The sequence below is a fragment of the Drosophila persimilis genome, unplaced genomic scaffold, assembly GCF_003286085.1.
Source record: "Drosophila persimilis strain 14011-0111.01,24,50 unplaced genomic scaffold, DperRS2 tig00000002-arrow-pilon, whole genome shotgun sequence".
NCBI classification, from domain to species: domain Eukaryota; kingdom Metazoa; phylum Arthropoda; class Insecta; order Diptera; family Drosophilidae; genus Drosophila; species Drosophila persimilis.
Genome location: NW_020825289.1, coordinates 3,279,194 through 3,300,842, shown reverse-complemented (window position 1 = coordinate 3,300,842; position 21,649 = coordinate 3,279,194). Strand labels below are relative to the sequence as shown.

Below are 21,649 nucleotides of genomic sequence, written 5' to 3'. Positions count from 1 at the left end.
GCCGTGTGTATGTCGTCAGTTGCCAGCCAACGCTCAACGCTGCGCCACGGGAAACAATTCAGCTTCAGACAAGAGAACAAACGCAAACGGAGGGAGAAAACTGAATCCGGATAAGATCTTTCGATGTAAACCCCAAGCCTCAATAAGGAACACCAGCAACTAATCTGTGATAAGAAAACCGTTAAGTGGAAGCCAACTGAAGCTGTGATTGCTTTCCGTACAAATAGCTACGCCAATTGTGCCCAGCCCATCCATATCAATGACATCGACCAACATGCAGCCAGAGCGCCTGACTCAGTGGTACGTCCATCCCCTTAAAAGGTACATATACCATTCGATGGCATTACAGTGAAACCCCATCAGTTTCTATCTTTTTGATGTCCATGCATCCGAGAATTGCATCCAGTGGGATATTACACTGTCACCTCTTCGCCCGCTCCTGTGGGGGTAGACTCGGAGCTTTCGCTTTGACTGGCCATCATTCTCAATTTGAAATGCCTTGCCAAGTGCGCAGTTTGCCGATTTAATTGGTTGGCGGGCATGGATGAGAAAAACAAAATACTTTGCATATTTCCCCGTATGCCCGGTCAGCCGGCAAGCAATAATACATTCATACATATGTAGGTGGTGTGCTTGTTTGTGCTGTCCCGTTCCGTCTCGTCCCCCTTAATGTTCGACTAACAATCGAGAAGAACACAAAACACGAATGCGAATAGGTGAATAAAGAGAGCTGTCCGTCGACAGTCAACGTACCAATTTAATACTGTCATGGAATTGCTCTCTTTGTATAATATTCGACGTTGCGCAGAACTAACCAAATGTGTTCCAAAATCCACTAACAGTTGTATATCTGTCTGGGCTAATCTGTCTTTTGTCTGTCGTCCCCTCCCCTTTTCTGTATAATACTGAACGAATAGTGAAATAAAGAGAGCTATCCGTCGACAGTCAAGTTAATCAGATTGTAATACTGTCATGGAATTGCTCTCTTTGTATAATATTCGAAAAGCGCCGACACATGTGCATAGTTTCGTAACTTGTACTTCGTCCAAACGGTGGCTGGCTTAACTACTTTTCTTCCTTTTCTGCAGGCCACAATAATACAATAAGGCCGGTTTTCATATTCAAGGTTCTTTCTGTATTCATAGCAAAAGTTATCTTCTTGATTCTCAAAATACATAGTTTACAATTGTGTTGCCTTTCAACAATTTCGCCCCGCCCGCTAATAATAGAACGCCCTCAACTTATATATTAGTAATGCATAGTTTGAATCCTTGAGTTGCCTTACAAACCGCCGCGTCCACGTCCGCCGGTGGGTCCGCCTTGCCAAGCTCCACGTCCGCCACCGCCTGGAGCACCAGGTGGTCCGCCACTACCTCGTCCTCCGCCCGGAGGTCCGCCTCTGCCCCGACCTCGAGCTGGAAATCGACCAAACGTTAATATGCAAACTGAAGTGACGCGCCGCGCGGCAAAACAAAAGCCGCCTACTCACCCTGTGCACGCAGAATGGCCGCCTTGCCGCGGCCGGCCGTTCCTCCCAGGCCCTTCCCCGTCTGTTTCTTGAACATCGGTGCGTTCTTTAACATGTCCGGAAGGATCAGAAAACGGATTTTCGAGCCACGAATGTAGACATTCTCCAAATTGCCGGTTCGTCCATCGCGGTAGGTGACTGTAATCTGTGTCATTTGGCAATTCATGTTGTCTTCGGCTTCAATGAGTTTGCCGCGGTACACTTCGCCGGTAATCGTCTCGCAAGTGATTATGTGGCCCTCGGCCTCATGTAAAACCTTAATGGGCACACCGATTGACATTTTTGCGTTATTTTTATGTGTTTTCCGAACGTTTTTAGCTTTTAATTATTGATTTTTCTGCAGTTCGACGCTGATGAAATATTTTTACGAATTTTCTTTTCTCAAACGTTTACGAGGCGAGTGTCTGTGTGTGTATGTGTCTGGCGCGGTTTTGACAGCTGCCAGCCGCCATGTTGTGCGCGTGAGCGCACGGTTGTATTAGCCTCACGACATTCACGTCCCTATCGATATATTTTTATCGTTAGTCAGCCCTCGACTTAGATAAGGGCGCGAGCGTATCTAATCTTTGAAATATAAACACTTACACTTACTTGTTAATGCACATACATACGTACTTTTGTCGTGAGAGGAGATTATTAAATGAATTGCTTTCATATTGCTGATAAGAGTACTGGCGTTGTGGCTATTACTTTGCCCTCAGCTATTGCGCCGTTAAGCAGTGTTTCTCGCCACCAATTAACTCCAAAATGATTTGGTAAATTTTGCCTCTACAAAATCAACGAAGGCACACTCCATTCAGTAGAGGGACTAAAACTAATTTTTGTATTTTTAATGTGCCTTTCTTCTCGTTTACAGCGACCCAATGTTTAGTAGTATTGTTAGAAGAGATTTTAATGATAGCGGAATTGCCGATGGCAAGTTCCGCACCATTTCGACTTCGTCTTGCGCCACGAACATGTCGAATGAGTCCTACCGCATCTCTCTTGGCGTAGGGCCTCTGTGGTGGTCCTGATGTCCCTGTCCACCACAGAACAGATCACGATAGGGCATCGCTCTTAACGGGTAAGCCCTGCAAATGGAGAAGGAGATTTGTGTTCCTCATCTGAATTTGTTCATTTATTTCACAGGCTACAGCCGTAAGTCTTCGGTCGACTCGGCTGGTGGCAGCTTGTACGAGGTCAGTTCCCGGTCTTCGTCGCCCTCCTCCTCGTCAGAATGCTCTGACTCGGAGTCGCACAACGATATCCATTCGTTGTGCTCGGACGATGATTGCCAGGAAGTACTACGCCAGATCTTGCAGCATGACCAACCGGTGCAGATTTCCATCAAGCTGCATGTGACCGAAGACCAGTATACGAATTGGATGTCGATTTTGAACCCAGTCAACAACATGCTTTATGTCGCCTTCCCCAAGGATTTACCACCAGCTGGCTCCAAGGAGACCTTTCTCTCCTTGCTGGAGTTTGCCGAGGATAAGCTTGAGGTGGACGGCATTGTAATGGCCATGCGCAAAGACCATCCGGAGCGCACACGTTTGATTGAGGCATTTTTGTTTATGGGTTTTGAGCCAATGTCTAGAAAGGCACCACAGGCCCCACCATCGGCCATAAATGACAAGGATAACTACTATTTCCTATACACCATCGAGGGGTAGTTCTACGGCGCGAGAAACGATTTCCGAAGCAAACCATAACCTTTACATTATTACAACACTAATATGTATATCCACAAACTGCAATATACGTAGCAGCATCCCCAGATATCACGCCACACAACATATACATACTGACGACATATTGTCCCCAATGTGTTCAACGAAAGCAAACATTTTATTCAAATCTTGGTGTATATGTAACCGAAAATCGTTTTTAACTCGTCTTCAGAGCGGCCCGAATTATTGTGGTAGTCGTTCTATAATTCCCACTACTAATCTATTTGCGCAAGCCACGTTAAGAGCAAGCTAAATTGTCGTAAACTATTACATCAAACTATAACCGAAAAATATCCAGCAAAAATGTAAAAAAAATTTAAAAACTAAAAAATTAAAAAAAAAACAACTATGTATTAATCATAAGTTTATTTGTGAATTAACCAATATTTTTGGATTTATGTTTTCACTTTTTGTTTATATCCATGTTTTTTTTCAATCAGTTTATTTCATTTATTACTTATATTTAACCATTTGGGAATGAATCATACAAGTAGTCCCATGTTTTTTGTATACTATCAAATATTTTATTTATATTTTTATTAATATTTTGTACACCGTTTTGCGAAGAGAATGAGAAACAGCTGCAAAGGAGCACTCAAAGGGAAACACACATATTCATGTATAAGCTAGTGCACCTACGCCAGTAAATACATACTATATATGCAGATACAATATTAATAAAACTATAAATCAATAGATTCAACAAAAAAATCAATCAAATGGGAGTAATTGTTTGCTTCGCACGTTATTGTTCGTATCGATAATAACGCAGGGGGCCAAATACGCAGTAAAATTCTCAAGTGGTTCGCTTCTCATTACCTTCTCATTTTAATATTACAACCAATCCCGAGTCAGCGCTAACAGTGGAATGCAACGCGTGCCCATACCCGTAAAATAGTCCATTGAGATCGATGAGCCCAGTAGGATTGTCCTCTTCTAGATTGTCCTTAGTCCAGGCTGGGCTTAATTTTCCTTCAAAGAATTTACTGCCTGAGGAACTGATCAATCTGATCGCTGCACCTATGGAGACACCCGTTATTATCAAAAAATAGGGAGGGACAGTTTGTATCTTTCGCTTTGGATTGACCCATCCAAAGACGAAACCATAGCCCGCTGTGAACTAAGAATTACTCATAGGTCTCGCAGTTTCTGGAAGAGCATTCATTTGTATTGTATTTATATTCTTTCTTCCTGTTGAAGTGTCGTGATTTATTTGAAGAAAGGAAATCATATCCACATAAAATCCACATGTTACAAATTTTTAGGTTTTTTTATAGCTTTTGGGCAATTTACCGTTTGAAACTGCAATGATATCTTTTAAGCTTTTTCGGATTACCTTCAGATTTCGCCAAGTACAAATAATTTCTAAGCGACCTAACAGATGAGATGGCCAGCGGGAAAATAACACTATTCGGCGTACATGCGTGCACTCATGTGTATACGAGTATATGTATGCACAAACGGTATACATATATACATATATATTTATTTATGTGTTGCTTTAAAGTTTTTAAGCTCTAGAGCAAATTCCTCTGCTGTTGTACATTGGAAAATTCAACGACTCCATATTGTTATGTATATATGTACATACATATGTATGTACTCCTCATAGCACATATATTGAGTTTATATGCGATAAAACTCTGACGAGCTCAACTAAAATATATGTACATATGAGGTTCTGAGCAGAGTGTCGTGTATACCGGGGTATATAACAGATAACGATATAACCTGGAATGAAAGAGTTTCCGAAAAACAGTCGAGTCTCGAACGTCAAATCGCTTGCACCACTCGACGCAGAAACTCTGTAAAGCTGACCGACAGCATACACAATATATAGCGATACAATGTTCAAGGAGGTAAGTGTTTGATGTGACCGGGGAAACGGAAAGAGATGGGACGGGACCTTATCTTATCAACATAGATAAGCGTTTGCTTGACTTTCAATCCTTTTTTTCGATTTTGTTTATTTGAATCACTTTGATTGTATCCGATCGCTGCTCCAGATTATTATATTGGCAACGCTTTTGGCGGTCGTGGCCCTGGCTATGCATCCGGATGCATCGATGGAAAACCAACACCATCGTCAGCTGGCCCACCATACTCGCAACGGGCATCTGAAGACAGTTAAACATCATTCACACGATCAGGAGCACATCCAACATGGCAAGCTCGCAGTTCCTGCGATCACTTCACACGTCCACAAGCAGCACACCCAATCCGCGTCACACAAGAAGCCGGGACAGAGTAAGGCAACCAAGTCAGTGCAGGGCCAAAAGAAGCATCGACACCTGCATGCTCCCAGCAATCAACGATCGAAGAACCGCAACCAGTCGCATGATGGCACCCACCACCAGAAGCGCCACTCGGGATCGCGTCGCCATTTTTAGCCAGTAAATTCTTTGTACATAAGATGTATCCATAGGCCCCAATAAAGCTGGAGAAGCAGTAGTTGAATTCACGAAAATTTGTTATTTCGCGCAACCTTTTTTGAATGCGCGAAGATTGGTTGCGTTGGCTGTGTGTGCCGTAAAAGCATTGGCTGGGAAAAGTCCAAGCAAGTCCCCTGCTCCAGGTCGGGTCGGGGGTTTCAAATGTGTAATTACGCTTGGCCAACCCGGCTTTCTGTTTATGTTTCTTCGGAAGCGCTGGCAGTCTCGAAAGCCGGTTTTGGCGAGCTAAGTGTAGCAAAAATAATAAAGCATATATATAAGATGTTTTGCTTTTATTGCGATTATGCCGGGGCGGTGTTAATTGTTTCTGGGGTCAAAAACTTCATCCCAAATGCCAGTATTTTTGGTACGTTTACACAACTTCTTTGGTTACAATAGTGGTAAAGCCGCTAGTGTTCATTTAAGGGTGATGTTCAGGGATTAGCCTTAGCCCCAGACTGGATAAATTGGTGGACGATAGTAGCTTCCGTAGCTGCGATATCTACCGTAGCCGCTGTATCCTCCGTACTTATATCCCCCTCCGTATCCGTAAGCTGGAATAGGAGCCGCATAGTAGCCATAGCTGACAGAGTCGGCAGTAGAGAGGTCACCCTCGGACATGAAAATTTTCCTCTTGGAAGAAACAAATCGATCTACGTTGAATTGGTCCGTATGGTGTGATATACTATAATTTTTTCACTTACTCCCACGGGTCCTGCAAATGTAGATGACGCTAAAAGAGCCAGCACTGAAAGCACAGCAAATGTCTGTAAGCAAAACGGAACATAAAATGTTTTACACCCATTTGCGCATTTACACCCTTTCCTCTCGTCATCACACCTTTGTCATTTTTAAAGATTTAACGACTTGTTCCCGGCGAAGATCTGTTTTTCAACTGTGATTGCAACCAACAAGCTTACAATATTTATAGTGTTCACAACAGTCCGGAGATCGATTTTACACATGATCATTGATTTGGCAAACACTGGGAGGTCTGGAATAGACGTTATCCCAATCAGGGTCATGAAGATACATATCTTGACAAGTTAATTATAATTAATAATTTTTTAGACATATGTATTCTGTGATGGGGCATTAACAAATTTGGCACAATGAATCTAGTACTTAAAAACCTGATTGGTCTTTTTTACTCCGATTTTATAACAACGACGGCCCGGTTGATAACATTTAAATGCTTGTCGTTCACATTCAAAAAATTTATATTTGGCGCGCACCACTCGTATCCAGTCGATACGATAACAGAACCCTGACCTCACATCTAATGACGTAATTGCTTTTATTCAAAGCAAAATAAAAGCCGTGGGTTTAAAGGTGAAATTTAACTTCTCTTATGCCAGGGAGATAGCCTTGTTTAAGATAAGCATCTCTCCAACTCAATTTGACACCATTTGCTCCACCAAATTTTGGCCGGAGCATTTGGTGGTGAAGGAGTTTAAGGCTAAGAAGAAGAGTAGGCCCCCCATATCGCTTACAAATCTTTCCAGCGTGCCACCCCCAACCTCAACTTCCTCTTCCTCAACTTCCCGTCTTGCTCCAACCTTTCCAAAAAACTAACTTCTCTTTTAGTAACCTATCAGAATGTAAGAGGCTTGCGTAGTAAGCTCAGCATTCTTTTCCAGGATAGTGTTGCATTTGCTTCCCACGTTATTGTGTTTACTGAAACCTGGTTAAAGCCGGACATTCTAAGTTCCGAGGTTTTGGCAGGTCGGTACACAACTTTTAGAAAGGACCGTTCGTCTCGACGTGCAGGAGGGGTCTTATTGCGGTGGACTCTTACTTCACGTCAGAACACTTCACAGTCCAAGTTCAACAGGAACTGGAATTCCTGTGTGTAAAACTGATTCTTCCCGCTTTCGCTATATTCATTACTTGCTCGTATATCCCACCTTCTTCGGAAATTTCAATTTATGAGCAGCACTTGTCCGCTTTAACCGCTGTTTCTTCCTCGCTATCTGATAAAGATCGTATTATAGTTCTTGGTGACTTCAACTTGCCAGGAACTGTTTGGTCTTCGGTAAACGAGTCTAGTATCCTAGTGCCCATGTCACGACATGACTTTGTTGACGGCTTGCTTGACCTGTCCCTGTCTCAAGTCAATCATGTGAAAAATTCCTTGGGTCGATTCCTTGATCTATGCTTTGTATCGGATCCGACCATAGTGTTGTTAACCCGAGCCCTTCCGCTCACTATACCTGAAGACGCCTACCACCCTACTTTCGAGGTGTCGCTAGATATAGGACCAACTGTATTGGATCGGTCGAGTAGACTACCTGAACGTGTCCGCTGCTTTCGTAAAGCCGAGTTTGCGAAGCTTAATAACCTAATTAGGGATTTTGATTGGTCCGCTTTGTACTTGTGCACTGATGTCACAAAAGGCACAAACATTTTTTACAATGCTCTTGGCACATTTTTTGATTCTTGTGTCCCGCTTTCTTGTCCGATTAGATCTGGAAAACCCCCTTGGTTTACCAAAGAGTTATCCAGTCTAAAAATCTTAAAATCAAGACTTTATAAAAAATTTCAAGAAGTGGGCTCTCCTACTTCTCACTCTCGTTATGTAATAGCTCGGTCAAATGCTCAATGCTATAAGAACTACCTATCTCGTTGCAGGATACGTTTTTCTCAGGACCCTAAACAGTTTTACTGCTTCGTAAACAGTAAGCGTAGAACGTCCGCACACCCATCCTCGCTATCATTTTGTAATACGTCGGCAAATAATGATCAGGCAATTGCCGATCTTTTTGCCCAGTTTTTCCAAACTACCTATTCTGAGGAAAGCTACCGAGGTCGAACGGCATTTTCAGTCCCTTGTTAAATGAATATTCCCTACTTCATGATCTTCGAAGTTAAACCGGTGTTTTCACCGGGTCCAGACGGGGTTCCAGGTTGTGTACTCAGGTACTGCGCCGAGGCTCCGTGTGGACCATTGCTTAAACTATTCACCCTGTCCATTGATTCCTCTTGCTTCCCCCAATCTGGAATGAATCGTTTATAATTCCTCTCCATAAAAAAGGTAGCAAGTCTGATGCAAAAAATTATAGAGGTATAGCAAAGTTATCCGCTATTCCCAAATTTTTTGAGAAGGTTTTATCTCCGCATTTGCAACATCTCTGCAAGTCACTTATATCTCCAACTCAGCATGGATAACCATCACGATCAACCACCACGAACTTGTTAGAGTTTACCTCTTTCATTATTAAAGGCTTACAGACGGATGTTATTTACACTGACTTTAGTAAAGCATTCGACTCTGTAAACCATTCCCTTTTAGCACATAAACTTGACCTTTTAGGGTTTCCGCCCAACCTCCTGAGATGGATTTCTAGCTATCTTTGTTCTAGGTCTCAAAGAGTCCTCTTCAAAAACTCCCTCTCTTTACCAGTAAAGGTTTCTTCGGGAGTACCACAGGGCAGCCATCTAGGCCCCTTACTCTTCACACTCTTTATTAATGACTTACCTTCAGTATTAACATACTCTCGAGTACTTATGTATGCGGATGATGTTAAGCTCTGTGTCCAGTACAAGGACATTTCATTTCATTCTCGCTTGCAATCCGATCTCAATAGCTTTCAGTCATGGTGATGTGCAAACTTGTTACACCTTAATGCCTCGAAATGCAAAGTTATGACATTTCATCGTTCTAGCCCTTTGTTGGCTCCCAACACCCTATTTGGCGGTTATCTTGAGAGAATTACCCTGGTGGATGATCTGGGTGTTATGTTAGACCCCAAGTTAAAGTTTTCCGAACACATTTCTACCATGGTAAATAAGGCCATGGGCGTGCTTGGGTTTATAAAGAGGTGGTCAAAGGAATTTGACGACCCCTATATAAGAAAGACTCTCTATACCTCGCTTGTTCGTCCGATCTTAGAATACGGCTCCTGTGTATGGTGCCCTCAGTACAAAGTACACCAGGACCGTATAGAATCAGTACAGAAAAACTTTTTACTCTTTGCTCTGCGGGGCCTTAACTGGGATGCGGGTGTAAGACTCTTAAGAATCTTACTCTAGTAGACTATTATTAGTAAACCTCCCATCCTTAGTTAACCGTAGAATAATGCTTGGTGTGATATTTATGCACAACTTGATCAGGGGTGACATAGACAGCCCTGATCTGTTGAGCCGCATAAACTTCACGATTCCTGTTAGACTGACTAGAAATTTTATACCGTTGTTCCTTCCACTTTGTAGATCGAATTATTCCTTGCATGAACCGTTTAGGGTCTTATGCTCGGATTATAATTCCCTCTACCATATTATATCCAATACTAATTCTCTTCCTCTTATTAAATTATTAATCCTTACACACCTTTCTAATAATTAGTAACTGTAGTGGTATTTGTATTTTGATTGCATGCTTAGTTTCTTAGTAAGTGTAGTGCTAATTTTCCTCGAATGTTAGTCTAATAGCTATCTTTCTTGCATGTTCGCGTTTGGTTTGGCTACGCACCGCGCGTCTTGCGGCAGCGCCCCTCGGTCGGTTGGGCGCGAGGAGGGCTGCGTTTTGCCTGGGATCCGCGCGTAACAGCCTTCTGCTGGTGTCACACGGGCCACTTGCCGGTGCAGTAACTGCATCGCCTCTTGAAAGATGCAGTCATTGCATGTCAACGTCCAGATAAAAAAAAAAAAAACAGAACTTGAATCGGGTAAGGACCTCTTTTACCCGGTTGACGCACACATGTTGCTAATTCCATGTTCACATACCCTGTGGGAAATAGATGTTATAGAACTGAGAAAATATTTGTCATCCCAGGCTCTAATTAATACAGAAACTAGTCAGTCTCTTTTTTAAACGATATTTTGAAATTATTATTCTTCTTACAGATACCAAGAACTGTTACTGGGATCAGGATTTATGAGCAAGAATCTAATCAAATGCATGAATAGACAAAAAATCTAAGACCAGGTCTTTATTAATTACAAATGTTTATACCCTGGTTGACAACAAATGAGTGCAAATATTAGCAGCATTGACGTCACAGCACTGCGACTAAAACCGTGTTTTTTTTCAAAACAAAAACATGCAAGTACTTAAAAGTAGCTAATCCTGATTTAAATTGATTCATCAACCATATAAAATGATCTGGGCAAAACTGAGAGATCTATATAGCTGAGAATATTCGACGGAAGATAATAAACGAGTATTTATTGGTGAATAACCGGTTGACAACATTGATTACCGGCAACCCTACCTTATCCCACTAACCATACAGTATATATATACTGTATGGTTAGAGCTTATACCCTAGGGAAAAGGATGTCTTAGAGTTGAGAAAATGTTTGTCATCCCAGGCTCCGTAGGTATCAGGATCGAGATGAATATATACAAGATACTAACAATATACATGAATATGTCTAAAGAATTTAATTTTGAGAAAAGGTCTTTATAAATTACGATTCATCTTCATATGAAATTAACGAAATATGGTGTACAAAGGCTATACACGCATCATGTCTTCAAATACCAGCAACATTGCTACTGTTTTTTTTTTTGTTGAACTGTTTTGTTTATGCCTTTTTTTAGACAAAATACAATAAAAGTATGTACTAAAAACTAACTAATTGTGTAGAAAATTTATTCATCAATGGGCTAAAATTATGTGGGCAGAACTAAGAGTTTTAGTTAGGCAGTTGGAACGATTTTTCTCTTAGGTTTTATTAAGTTTCATTTGTTTGACCGTTTTCGCTAAAACCTTTTTTACGCAAAATGCAATAAAAGCAAGTAGTTAAAATAAGCCAGTTAAGTACAAAATTTATGAATTAATTGGATAAAACTATGTGGGCATGGATAAATGTTCTATATAGCAATTAATGTTCCACAGAAGATCAAAAACGAGGAATATGTATAATAGAACTTGAGCTCGTCAGTATATTTACGGTATATTTTTAAAGTAAGACGGTATGTTTTGGTATTTTTCGAAGGGTCGGACCGTATAATTTTTAACGATAAATCCGCGGTCGCACTAGAAATGGCTGCCGCATTGAAAAAAATTTTGCAAAACCGGGAAAATTGTTAATTGTTAATTAATTGTTGGTGAAGCAGTAAATTGAAGGTGTAATCTGGGTAAGTGCCGGCTTGGGAAGAATGTCTCTTTTCATTTAAGACTAAAATTTGTGTGTTTAAACCACACTTTTGTGGCATTTCTGCGTGGTGAAAATTGCAAAAGCCGCTGGTGGCGGCGGCATCGACGTTTCGCTCTGAGAAAACGTGTACATAAGTACATGTGCATTTGTGTCATACTAAATGTTCTATCCTTTACCGAACGAACAGGACTAGGTATTGCATGCAACTAAAAGATGTCCATTCCGCCGTACATGATACCACAAAATGCATGGGCCGCTCAATTGATGGCCCAGCAGGCATACGCGGCTGCACACGCACAGCAGGCACAATTGCATGCGCAGCAGCAGATGGCCAACCAGATACAACAAATACCACCACCAGGAGCACCCTTACCGCCAGCCAGCGGCCATTCTAATGGCATACCAATTCCGGCCGCATGCCAGGGGCAGTCTGGGCTGGGGCAAATTCCCACGCCAAAGCCGGACATACTTACGGAGGATAAACTGCAGGAGAAGGCGCTAAAGTGGCAGAATCTGCAGTCCAAGCGTTTCGCTGAGAAGCGAAAGTTCGGCTTCGTTGACACACAGAAGGAGGACATGCCGCCGGAGCATATAAGAAAAATTATACGCGATCATGGTGACATGACCTCGCGCAAGTATCGCCATGACAAGCGGGTTTATTTGGGCGCTCTGAAGTACATGCCACATGCAGTGCTGAAGCTGCTGGAAAATATGCCCATGCCATGGGAGCAGATCCGGGACGTACAGGTGCTGTACCATATCACTGGTGCCATAACCTTTGTTAACGAAATACCATGGGTTATTGAGCCGGTTTACATTGCTCAGTGGGGGTAAGACGTATTCGATTTCCTAAATGGGATTTATGCTCATATCAAAAATGATTTTCTCACCAGAACAATGTGGATAATGATGCGTCGCGAGAAGCGTGATCGTCGCCACTTCAAGCGTATGCGATTTCCGCCGTTTGACGATGAAGAACCGCCGCTGGACTATGCGGACAACGTACTGGATGTGGAGCCATTGGAAGCCATTCAAATTGAGCTCGATAATGATGAAGACAATGCCGTGTACAAATGGTTCTACGACCATCGTCCCCTCGTAGACACGCCGTGAGTTCTATCCTAAGTAAATTGATTCCGTATCGTGTAATACCGCTGCGCCATTCTGACCACCATTCCAGCTATGTGAATGGGTCTACCTACCGCAAGTGGAATCTGTCCCTGCCTCAATTGGCTACTCTTTATCGCCTGGCGAACCAGTTGCTCACGGACCTGGTCGATAACAACTTCTTTTACCTATTTGACCCGAAGAGTTTCTTTACCGCGAAGGCTCTGAACATGGCTATACCGGGCGGGCCCAAATTCGAGCCACTCATCAAGGATAATAATGTTGGGTAACGAAGGCATTTCCAACGCCACATCTTGGTCCTTGCTTAAACCCGTTTTTCCTTCCAGCGATGAGGACTGGAACGAGTTCAACGACATAAATAAGGTGATCATCCGCCAACCAATTCGCACGGAGTATCGTATTGCTTTTCCCTACCTGTACAACAATATGCCGCACTTTGTGCATCTAAGCTGGTAAGTAAGTGGGAGAGAGGGAATGGGTATCTGTGCAACTACTGAATTTGCGCGTTGCTTGATGCGTTGCCAGTTGAGAACTTCACTGGAAACGTTTCGCATCGCGGTAGATAAACGAAACACTCCCAGCTTACTACTAATTTAGCGATTAAAGGGAGTTGCAATGAATATGTTCGTGATGATTGAACAGCATAAATCGTTGCTGCTGATACTTGCATACACTGGAACAGGGCGAGAATGCTTCTAGGATTCTCCGCCAAGATTTTACTATTTCGCATTAATTAATTTCGCATGTTTATGTTTTACTTTCAGGTATCACACACCCAACGTGGTCTACATCAAGACTGAAGATCCCGATTTGCCTGCGTTTTACTTTGATCCGCTCATCAATCCCATTTCGCATCGCAATGTAAATTCCAAGCTGCAGGAACCCCTGCCTGATGACGATGAGGACTTTACGCTCCCGGATGAAGTGCAGCCGTTCCTGCAGGACACGCCGCTTTACACCGACAACACCGCCAATGGAATTGCTTTGCTATGGGCTCCGCGCCCTTTCAACATGCGTTCCGGTCGCTCCCGTCGAGCCATTGATGTGCCGTTGGTCAAGTGCTGGTACAAGGAGCACTGTCCACCTGGCCATCCGGTAAAGGTGCGCGTCAGCTATCAGAAATTGCTGAAATATTATGTACTAAATGCTCTGAAGCACCGAAAGCCCAAGCCGCAAAAGAAACGGTAAGATATATATTTCAATTAAAATCGGTTCCGGAGGGTACAATGCATGAATCTCCTCAGCCGAGTCGATCGTTCGATGTTCGTGTTTATCCTTCCGTGAAGGCACCGTTCTTGACAGACTCAAAGCTGTTGCTGGTAGCAAGTCATAGTCATATTCCAATATATATTCTCATTTGCAGATACCTGTTCCGGTCCTTCAAGGCCACAAAGTTCTTCCAGACCACCACGTTGGATTGGGTTGAGGCTGGATTGCAGGTGTGCCGTCAGGGATACAACATGCTAAATCTCTTGATTCATCGCAAAAATCTTAACTATTTGCATCTGGACTATAATTTCAACTTGAAGCCGGTCAAGACATTGACTACCAAAGAGCGCAAAAAGTCACGTTTCGGCAACGGTAAGTTGTTGGGATACTCGCAACTCTATAGGATTATCTATAGGATATATCAGATTGATTGGAGTGTGTTTTCTGTATTTTAGCGTTTCATTTGTGCCGAGAGATCCTGCGTCTGACCAAGCTCATCATCGACTCCCACGTGCAGTATCGCTTGAATAATGTGGATGCTTTCCAGCTATCCGATGGCCTGCAGTACATATTCGCGCATGTCGGTCAGCTCACTGGCATGTATCGTTATAAGTACAAGCTGATGAGGCAGATAAGAATGTGCAAGGATCTGAAGCATTTGATCTACTACCGCTTTAATACGGGACCCGTGGGCAAGGGACCCGGTTGTGGTTTCTGGGCACCCGGATGGCGGGTGTGGCTGTTCTTTATGCGCGGCATCACTCCCCTGCTGGAACGTTGGCTGGGAAATCTGCTGTCTCGTCAGTTCGAAGGACGCCACTCCAAGGGCGTAGCCAAAACCGTGACCAAGCAGCGCGTCGAGTCGCACTTCGATCTGGAGCTGCGAGCCTCTGTTATGCACGACATCGTGGACATGATGCCTGAGGGCATTAAGCAAAACAAGGCTCGCACCATTCTGCAGCATCTGTCGGAGGCTTGGCGCTGCTGGAAAGCCAACATTCCGTGGAAGGTACCCGGCCTCCCCATACCCATCGAGAATATGATCCTCCGCTATGTGAAAATGAAGGCGGACTGGTGGACAAACACGGCCCACTACAACCGAGAGCGCATCCGACGAGGTGCTACCGTGGATAAGACCGTATGTAAGAAGAATCTGGGCCGCCTCACTCGTCTCTACCTGAAGGCGGAGCAGGAAAGACAACACAACTACCTCAAGGATGGTCCATACATATCGCCAGAGGAGGCGGTGGCCATCTACACCACCACAGTGCACTGGCTGGAGTCACGTCGCTTTGCGCCCATCCCATTCCCTCCGCTGTCCTACAAGCACGACACAAAATTGCTGATCCTTGCACTCGAGCGACTAAAGGAGGCCTACAGCGTGAAGTCGCGCTTGAATCAAAGCCAGCGTGAGGAGCTTGGTCTCATCGAACAAGCCTACGATAATCCTCACGAGGCATTGTCTCGTATCAAGCGCCATCTGCTGACGCAGCGGGCTTTCAAAGAGGTTTGTCACAGCAATTTCTTGATCGATTGATCTTCGATCTATAGATTTTGACTTCGATTACAGGTGGGGATTGAGTTCATGGACCTGTACAGCCATCTGATACCCGTGTATGAGGTGGAACCGCTGGAGAAGATCACGGACGCATATCTCGACCAGTACCTCTGGTACGAGGCAGACAAGCGGAGGCTGTTTCCCCCCTGGATCAAGCCCAGCGACACAGAGCCTCCGCCGCTCCTGGCCTATAAGTGGTGTCAAGGTAGAAGCTAGATAAGAAAAAAGTTGTTATATCCCGGATAACTGGGTATCCAGGAATCCAGACTGTGGACATTTTGGGTGTGTGATTTGTGGCAAAGTGATATGCATTTGATCATCCCCTTGTTGCAAACCTCACGCCAAAGTTGAATCCCACACCTACACTCTCAGATAATGATCATGTGAACGAAAACAAAAGCGAAGGTGAAGCTAGCCCTGGCCTAAAGCAAGAACCATTTTATTTTCCTTCATCTAGGCATCAACAATCTTCAGGAGGTCTGGGATGTGGGCGAGGGCGAATGCAATGTGCTGCTGGAGTCGCGCTTTGAGAAGCTATACGAGAAGATTGACTTGACCCTGCTTAACCGTCTTCTGCGCCTGATCGTGGACCATAATATCGCCGATTATATGACGGCGAAGAACAATGTTGTGATCAACTACAAGGACATGAACCACACCAACAGTTATGGCATCATCCGTGGCCTGCAGTTCTCCTCGTTCATAACGCAATACTATGGCTTGGTTCTGGACCTCCTGGTGCTGGGCCTGCATCGATCCAGCGAGATGGCCGGCCCTCCGCAAATGCCCAATGATTTTCTTACCTTTCAGGACGCAGTCACGGAGACGGCACATCCTATTCGGCTGTATTGTCGCTACGTCGATCGCATACACTTGTTTTTCAGATTCTCGGCGGAGGAGGCGCGAGACCTCATCCAGCGGTATCTCACCGAGCATCCCGATCCCAACAATGAAAACATTGTCGGCTACAACAACAAGAAATGCTGGCCCCGCGATGCTCGTATGCGTTTAATGAAACACGACGTCAATCTGTTAGTTTTCCAAGTACAAAAATACTTTTAGAGAAGTGTCTTATGTAATTTCTTATGTATTTGCAGAGGCCGCGCCGTCTTCTGGGACATTAAGAACCGCTTGCCGCGCTCTGTTACCACCATTGGCTGGGAAAGCACCTTTGTTTCGGTCTATTCCAAGGACAATCCGAACTTGCTGTTCAACATGAGCGGCTTTGAGTGTCGAATCTTGCCAAAGGTTCCTATAGCTCCAATCCATAATCCAGGTTCAGCTAATAATTGACTTCTCTTCACGTAGTGTCGCACCCAAAACGAAGAGTTCACACATCGCGATGGCGTGTGGAATCTGCAGAACGAAATAACCAAGGAGCGCACAGCTCAATGCTTCCTGCGTGTGGACGATGAATCGCTGGGACGCTTCCACAATCGGGTGCGCCAGATCTTGATGGCTTCCGGTTCCACCACGTTTACAAAGGTAACTATTTTAGACTCGGAGTACTAGAACTGTACGGCTTGGACGGTTTGAACGGTTCTATTGCTCTTCAGATTGTTAACAAATGGAACACGGCCCTCATTGGCCTGATGACGTACTTCCGCGAGGCTGTTGTCAATACCCAGGAGTTGCTGGATCTACTGGTCAAGTGTGAAAACAAGATTCAGACGCGCATCAAGATTGGCCTTAACTCGAAAATGCCCTCGCGCTTTCCACCCGTCGTGTTCTACACCCCAAAGGAGCTGGGAGGTCTCGGCATGTTGAGCATGGGCCACGTTCTCATTCCGCAATCCGATCTGCGCTGGTCCAAGCAGACGGATGTGGGAATAACCCACTTCCGATCGGGTAGGTTCAATTTGAATGTGTCCAAGTGATGATTTTTTCCTAATGCCTTTGGATTTTCATTTGAAGGCATGTCCCATGACGAGGATCAGCTTATTCCGAATCTGTATCGCTACATTCAGCCGTGGGAGAGTGAGTTCATCGATTCGCAGCGCGTCTGGGCGGAGTATGCGCTGAAGCGCCAGGAGGCAAATGCTCAGAACCGTCGCCTCACGCTGGAGGACCTCGAGGACAGCTGGGATCGGGGTATTCCTCGGATCAACACGCTTTTCCAGAAGGACCGCCACACTCTGGCCTATGACAAGGGCTGGCGCATACGCACCGAGTTCAAGCAGTATCAGGTGCTGAAGCAAAACCCCTTCTGGTGGACCCATCAACGCCACGACGGCAAGTTGTGGAACCTGAACAACTATCGCACGGATATGATCCAAGCGCTGGGCGGCGTGGAGGGAATTCTCGAGCACACTCTGTTCAAGGGCACCTATTTCCCCACCTGGGAGGGTCTGTTCTGGGAGAAGGCCTCTGGCTTCGAGGAGTCCATGAAGTACAAGAAACTGACCAATGCACAGCGCTCTGGTCTGAATCAGATCCCGAATCGTCGCTTCACACTCTGGTGGTCCCCGACGATCAACCGCGCCAATGTCTATGTGGGCTTCCAGGTGCAGTTGGATCTGACTGGCATATTCATGCATGGCAAAATTCCGACGCTCAAGATTTCGCTGATTCAAATTTTCCGTGCCCATTTGTGGCAGAAGATACACGAGTCCATTGTGATGGACTTGTGCCAGGTGTTTGATCAGGAGCTGGACGCTCTTGAAATCGAAACGGTGCAGAAGGAGACGATCCATCCGCGTAAGTCCTACAAGATGAACTCCTCCTGTGCCGACATTTTACTCTTCCCCGCCTACAAGTGGAACGTGTCGCGACCCTCTCTGCTGGCCGACACCAAGGACACCATGGACAACACGACCACTCAGAAGTATTGGCTAGACATTCAGCTGCGCTGGGGAGACTATGATTCCCACGATGTGGAGCGTTACGCGAGGGCCAAGTTCCTTGATTACACCACAGACAACATGTCCATTTATCCCTCGCCCACGGGTATCCTGATTGCCATCGATCTGGCCTACAATCTGCACTCAGCATATGGAAATTGGTTCCCTGGCTGCAAGACTCTCATCCAGCAGGCCATGGCCAAAATCATGAAGGCCAATCCGGCCCTCTATGTCCTGCGCGAGCGCATCCGCAAGGCTCTGCAGCTGTACTCCTCAGAGCCAACGGAACCCTACTTGAGCTCACAGAACTATGGCGAACTTTTCTCAAATCAGATCATCTGGTTTGTCGACGACACCAACGTGTACCGCGTCACCATCCATAAGACATTCGAGGGCAATCTGACAACGAAGCCGATAAACGGCGCAATCTTTATATTCAATCCCCGGACGGGCCAGCTTTTCCTAAAGATTATCCACACTTCGGTATGGGCGGGGCAGAAACGTTTGGGTCAGTTGGCCAAGTGGAAGACGGCTGAAGAGGTGGCTGCCCTGATTCGCTCGCTGCCCGTGGAGGAGCAGCCGAAACAGATCATTGTGACGCGCAAGGGTATGCTTGATCCTCTCGAGGTTCATTTGCTCGACTTTCCCAACATCGTCATCAAAGGCTCTGAGCTGCAGTTGCCCTTCCAGGTTAGTGCCTAGGATGCCCAGCTACTGACATACGGATCTAACTAATACATTTTTTTATTTTTTTTTTTCAGGCCTGCTTGAAAGTGGAGAAGTTTGGTGATCTGATTCTGAAGGCCACCGAGCCCCAAATGGTGCTCTTTAATCTTTACGACGACTGGCTGAAGACAATTTCCTCGTACACGGCGTTCAGCCGTCTCATTTTGATCCTACGAGCCCTGCATGTGAATACGGAGCGCACCAAGATCATCCTAAAGCCAGACAAGACCACTATTACCGAGGCCCATCATATCTGGCCAACATTGACGGATGAGGAGTGGATCAAGGTGGAGGTGCAGCTCAAGGATCTCATTTTAGCCGACTACGGAAAGAAGAACAACGTGAACGTGGCCTCACTCACACAGTCGGAGATCCGCGACATTATTCTCGGCATGGAGATCAGTGCGCCATCGGCGCAACGTCAGCAGATAGCAGAGATCGAGAAGCAGACAAAGGAGCAGAATCAACTGACGGCGACCACCACGCGCACCACAAACAAACACGGCGACGAGATCATCACTTCCACCACATCCAATTACGAGACGCAGACTTTCAGCTCGAAGACTGAGTGGCGCGTGCGAGCCATCTCTGCCACGAATCTGCATTTGCGAACGAATCACATATATGTCAGCTCCGATGACATCAAGGAAACTGGCTATACTTACATTCTGCCCAAGAACATACTCAAGAAGTTCGTCACCATCTCCGATTTGAGAGCACAGATTGCGGGATATCTTTACGGCGTAAGTCCGCCGGACAACCCGCAGGTGAAGGAGATTCGCTGCATTGTGATGCCTCCACAATGGGGAACGCACCAGACAATTAACCTTCCCAACACCCTGCCCACCCATCAGTACCTTAAGGACATGGAACCGTTGGGCTGGATCCACACGCAGCCCAACGAGTTGCCGCAGCTATCGCCGCAGGATATCACGACCCATGCCAAGATCATGCAGGAGAACTCCAACTGGGACGGCGAAAAGACGATTGTAATTACCTGCTCCTTTACTCCCGGCTCTTGCTCGCTGACCGCTTACAAACTGACCCCGTCGGGCTTCGAGTGGGGCTCTAAGAACACGGACAAGGGAAACAACCCCAAGGGCTACCTGCCTTCTCACTACGAAAGAGTTCAGATGCTGCTGTCGAACAAGTTCCTTGGCTTCTTCATGGTGCCCGCGCAGAGCAGCTGGAACTACAATTTCATGGGAGTGCGGCACGATCCCAACATGAAGTACGAACTGCAGCTGGCCAACCCAAAGGAGTTCTACCACGAACTGCACCGCACGTCGCACTTCCTGCTTTTCTCGAACCTCGAGGATGGTGGCGATGGCGCCGGCGCGGATCGTGAGGATGTCTATGCGTAGGCGAATCGTTCAGGTGTTCGTGTTTTCGTTTTGTGCATACCAACAATTTATGATTTGTGTTTTCAAAATGTTAGCGACTAGGTACATTTCGTAATAAAATTAAATTCTTTTCTCACGAAGCAACATCGAAACGGAAGGAAGGGCTGGGGGTTGCCAAAGTTACCATGGAAATCACACGTATTGGTCGGTTGGTTCCTTCTTCATCCGTCATCCGCCTTTGCTGCTACTTGTGCGTATTTGAGTCCATTAACTGTACGGTACGCCGTTTGTATATTGTATACGCGTATGTAAAACTCAAGTTAATACAAAAATAAACTTCTCTTTGGGAGGTTTCTAGGTACGTTTGATTGATTGGTGACTCGCTCGCTCTCTAAGAGCACTTCCACAACACAATGGCCAGATTGCCGGCGAAGAATAGGTACAGAATGTTCTCTGTTTCATAGGATACCTCAAAGCCGAATCCCTCGCCAACAACCACATGCCAATAGATGCCAAACTTCTTGTCCATGGTCTCCTTAATGATCTTGGCTGCTTGCTGAAACGAAACCAGGCAAACTGTGAAGCTTACCCAATAGGCTTGCCCCCACCACATACCTCATAGTTTGACGAATACTTCTCGCACGCGGTGATGCTCAGTTCAATGGCCTCCGTTCGCATTTCCTCATTCATGTCCGAGTGCTGCGAGAAAAATCGAATACTGAGGTTAATCTTGCGAACGTGCTGTAAGGTTCATTAAGTTGCTCTGCAAACCTTTACTAGAGGATAGACGTGGAGGATTTTCTTTTCGCCCTCCTTGCCGCCTTCACCCTCATCGGCCATGGCTTCGATTGACTGAAACTGTCGACTGAACGAACCACGCAAGACTCCTCACACAATCACAGGGCGAACTAATGTAATAAAAATTGAGTTAAATTCCGATTTACATGTGACACTCGACCCAAGGTGAAAGGATGTATATATATGTATATATGTATGTATATGTGTCTACTTCTGTTGGGTGAATGTTTATGAATTCTTGTTTTCGTTACTTGTCACGACAGCACCAGG

The 21,649-nt window shown here is 45.3% G+C and overlaps 5 protein-coding genes, 1 long non-coding RNA gene and 1 other non-coding gene across 7 annotated transcripts; 4 read left to right on the top strand and 3 right to left on the bottom strand.

Annotated features, from left to right (window-relative positions):
* Positions 1-38: 38 nt before the first annotated feature.
* LOC6591175 (ornithine decarboxylase antizyme) lies at positions 39-3,938 on the top strand. Its single transcript, XM_026986980.1, is given in 4 exon segments — positions 39-300; positions 2,385-2,538; positions 2,540-2,591; positions 2,657-3,938. Coding segments are annotated over 4 exon segments (774 nt in total). The 5' UTR covers positions 39-259; the 3' UTR covers positions 3,184-3,938.
* Positions 1,113-1,925, bottom strand: LOC6591176 (small nuclear ribonucleoprotein Sm D3). Its single transcript, XM_002015400.2, has 2 exons — positions 1,490-1,925; positions 1,113-1,415 (listed from the first exon to the last, which is right to left on the bottom strand). The coding sequence occupies exons 1-2, from the start codon at positions 1,806-1,808 to the stop codon at positions 1,282-1,284; spliced, it is 453 nt and encodes a 150-aa protein (XP_002015436.1). The 5' UTR covers positions 1,809-1,925; the 3' UTR covers positions 1,113-1,281.
* Positions 3,939-5,002: 1,064 nt separating the features above from the next.
* LOC6590893 (50 kDa gamma-zein) lies at positions 5,003-5,701 on the top strand. Its single transcript, XM_002015398.2, has 2 exons — positions 5,003-5,099; positions 5,247-5,701. Exons 1-2 carry the CDS (start codon positions 5,088-5,090, stop codon positions 5,628-5,630), a joined length of 396 nt encoding a protein of 131 aa, XP_002015434.1. The 5' UTR covers positions 5,003-5,087; the 3' UTR covers positions 5,631-5,701.
* Positions 5,702-5,950: 249 nt separating this feature from the next.
* LOC113565189 lies at positions 5,951-6,432 on the bottom strand. Its single transcript, XR_003408510.1, has 2 exons — positions 6,377-6,432; positions 5,951-6,305 (listed from the first exon to the last, which is right to left on the bottom strand). It is a non-coding gene; the product is annotated as an uncharacterized LOC113565189 (long non-coding RNA).
* A 5,268-nt stretch (positions 6,433-11,700) lies between these two features.
* LOC6590892 (pre-mRNA-processing-splicing factor 8) lies at positions 11,701-20,721 on the top strand. Its single transcript, XM_002015397.2, has 15 exons — positions 11,701-11,757; positions 11,965-12,607; positions 12,671-12,886; positions 12,958-13,170; positions 13,232-13,357; positions 13,670-14,089; positions 14,269-14,486; positions 14,570-15,621; positions 15,685-15,877; positions 16,130-16,703; positions 16,770-16,920; positions 16,981-17,157; positions 17,229-17,520; positions 17,587-19,202; positions 19,274-20,721. Exons 2-15 carry the CDS (start codon positions 11,991-11,993, stop codon positions 20,600-20,602), a joined length of 7,194 nt encoding a protein of 2,397 aa, XP_002015433.1. The 5' UTR covers positions 11,701-11,757; positions 11,965-11,990; the 3' UTR covers positions 20,603-20,721.
* LOC113565262 lies at positions 13,404-13,581 on the top strand. Its single transcript, XR_003408554.1, has one exon.
* LOC6590891 (dynein light chain 4, axonemal) lies at positions 20,625-21,533 on the bottom strand. Its single transcript, XM_002015396.2, has 3 exons — positions 21,353-21,533; positions 21,197-21,280; positions 20,625-21,137 (listed from the first exon to the last, which is right to left on the bottom strand). Exons 1-3 carry the CDS (start codon positions 21,419-21,421, stop codon positions 20,973-20,975), a joined length of 318 nt encoding a protein of 105 aa, XP_002015432.1. The 5' UTR covers positions 21,422-21,533; the 3' UTR covers positions 20,625-20,972.
* Between the last annotated feature and the right edge of the window lie 116 nt (positions 21,534-21,649).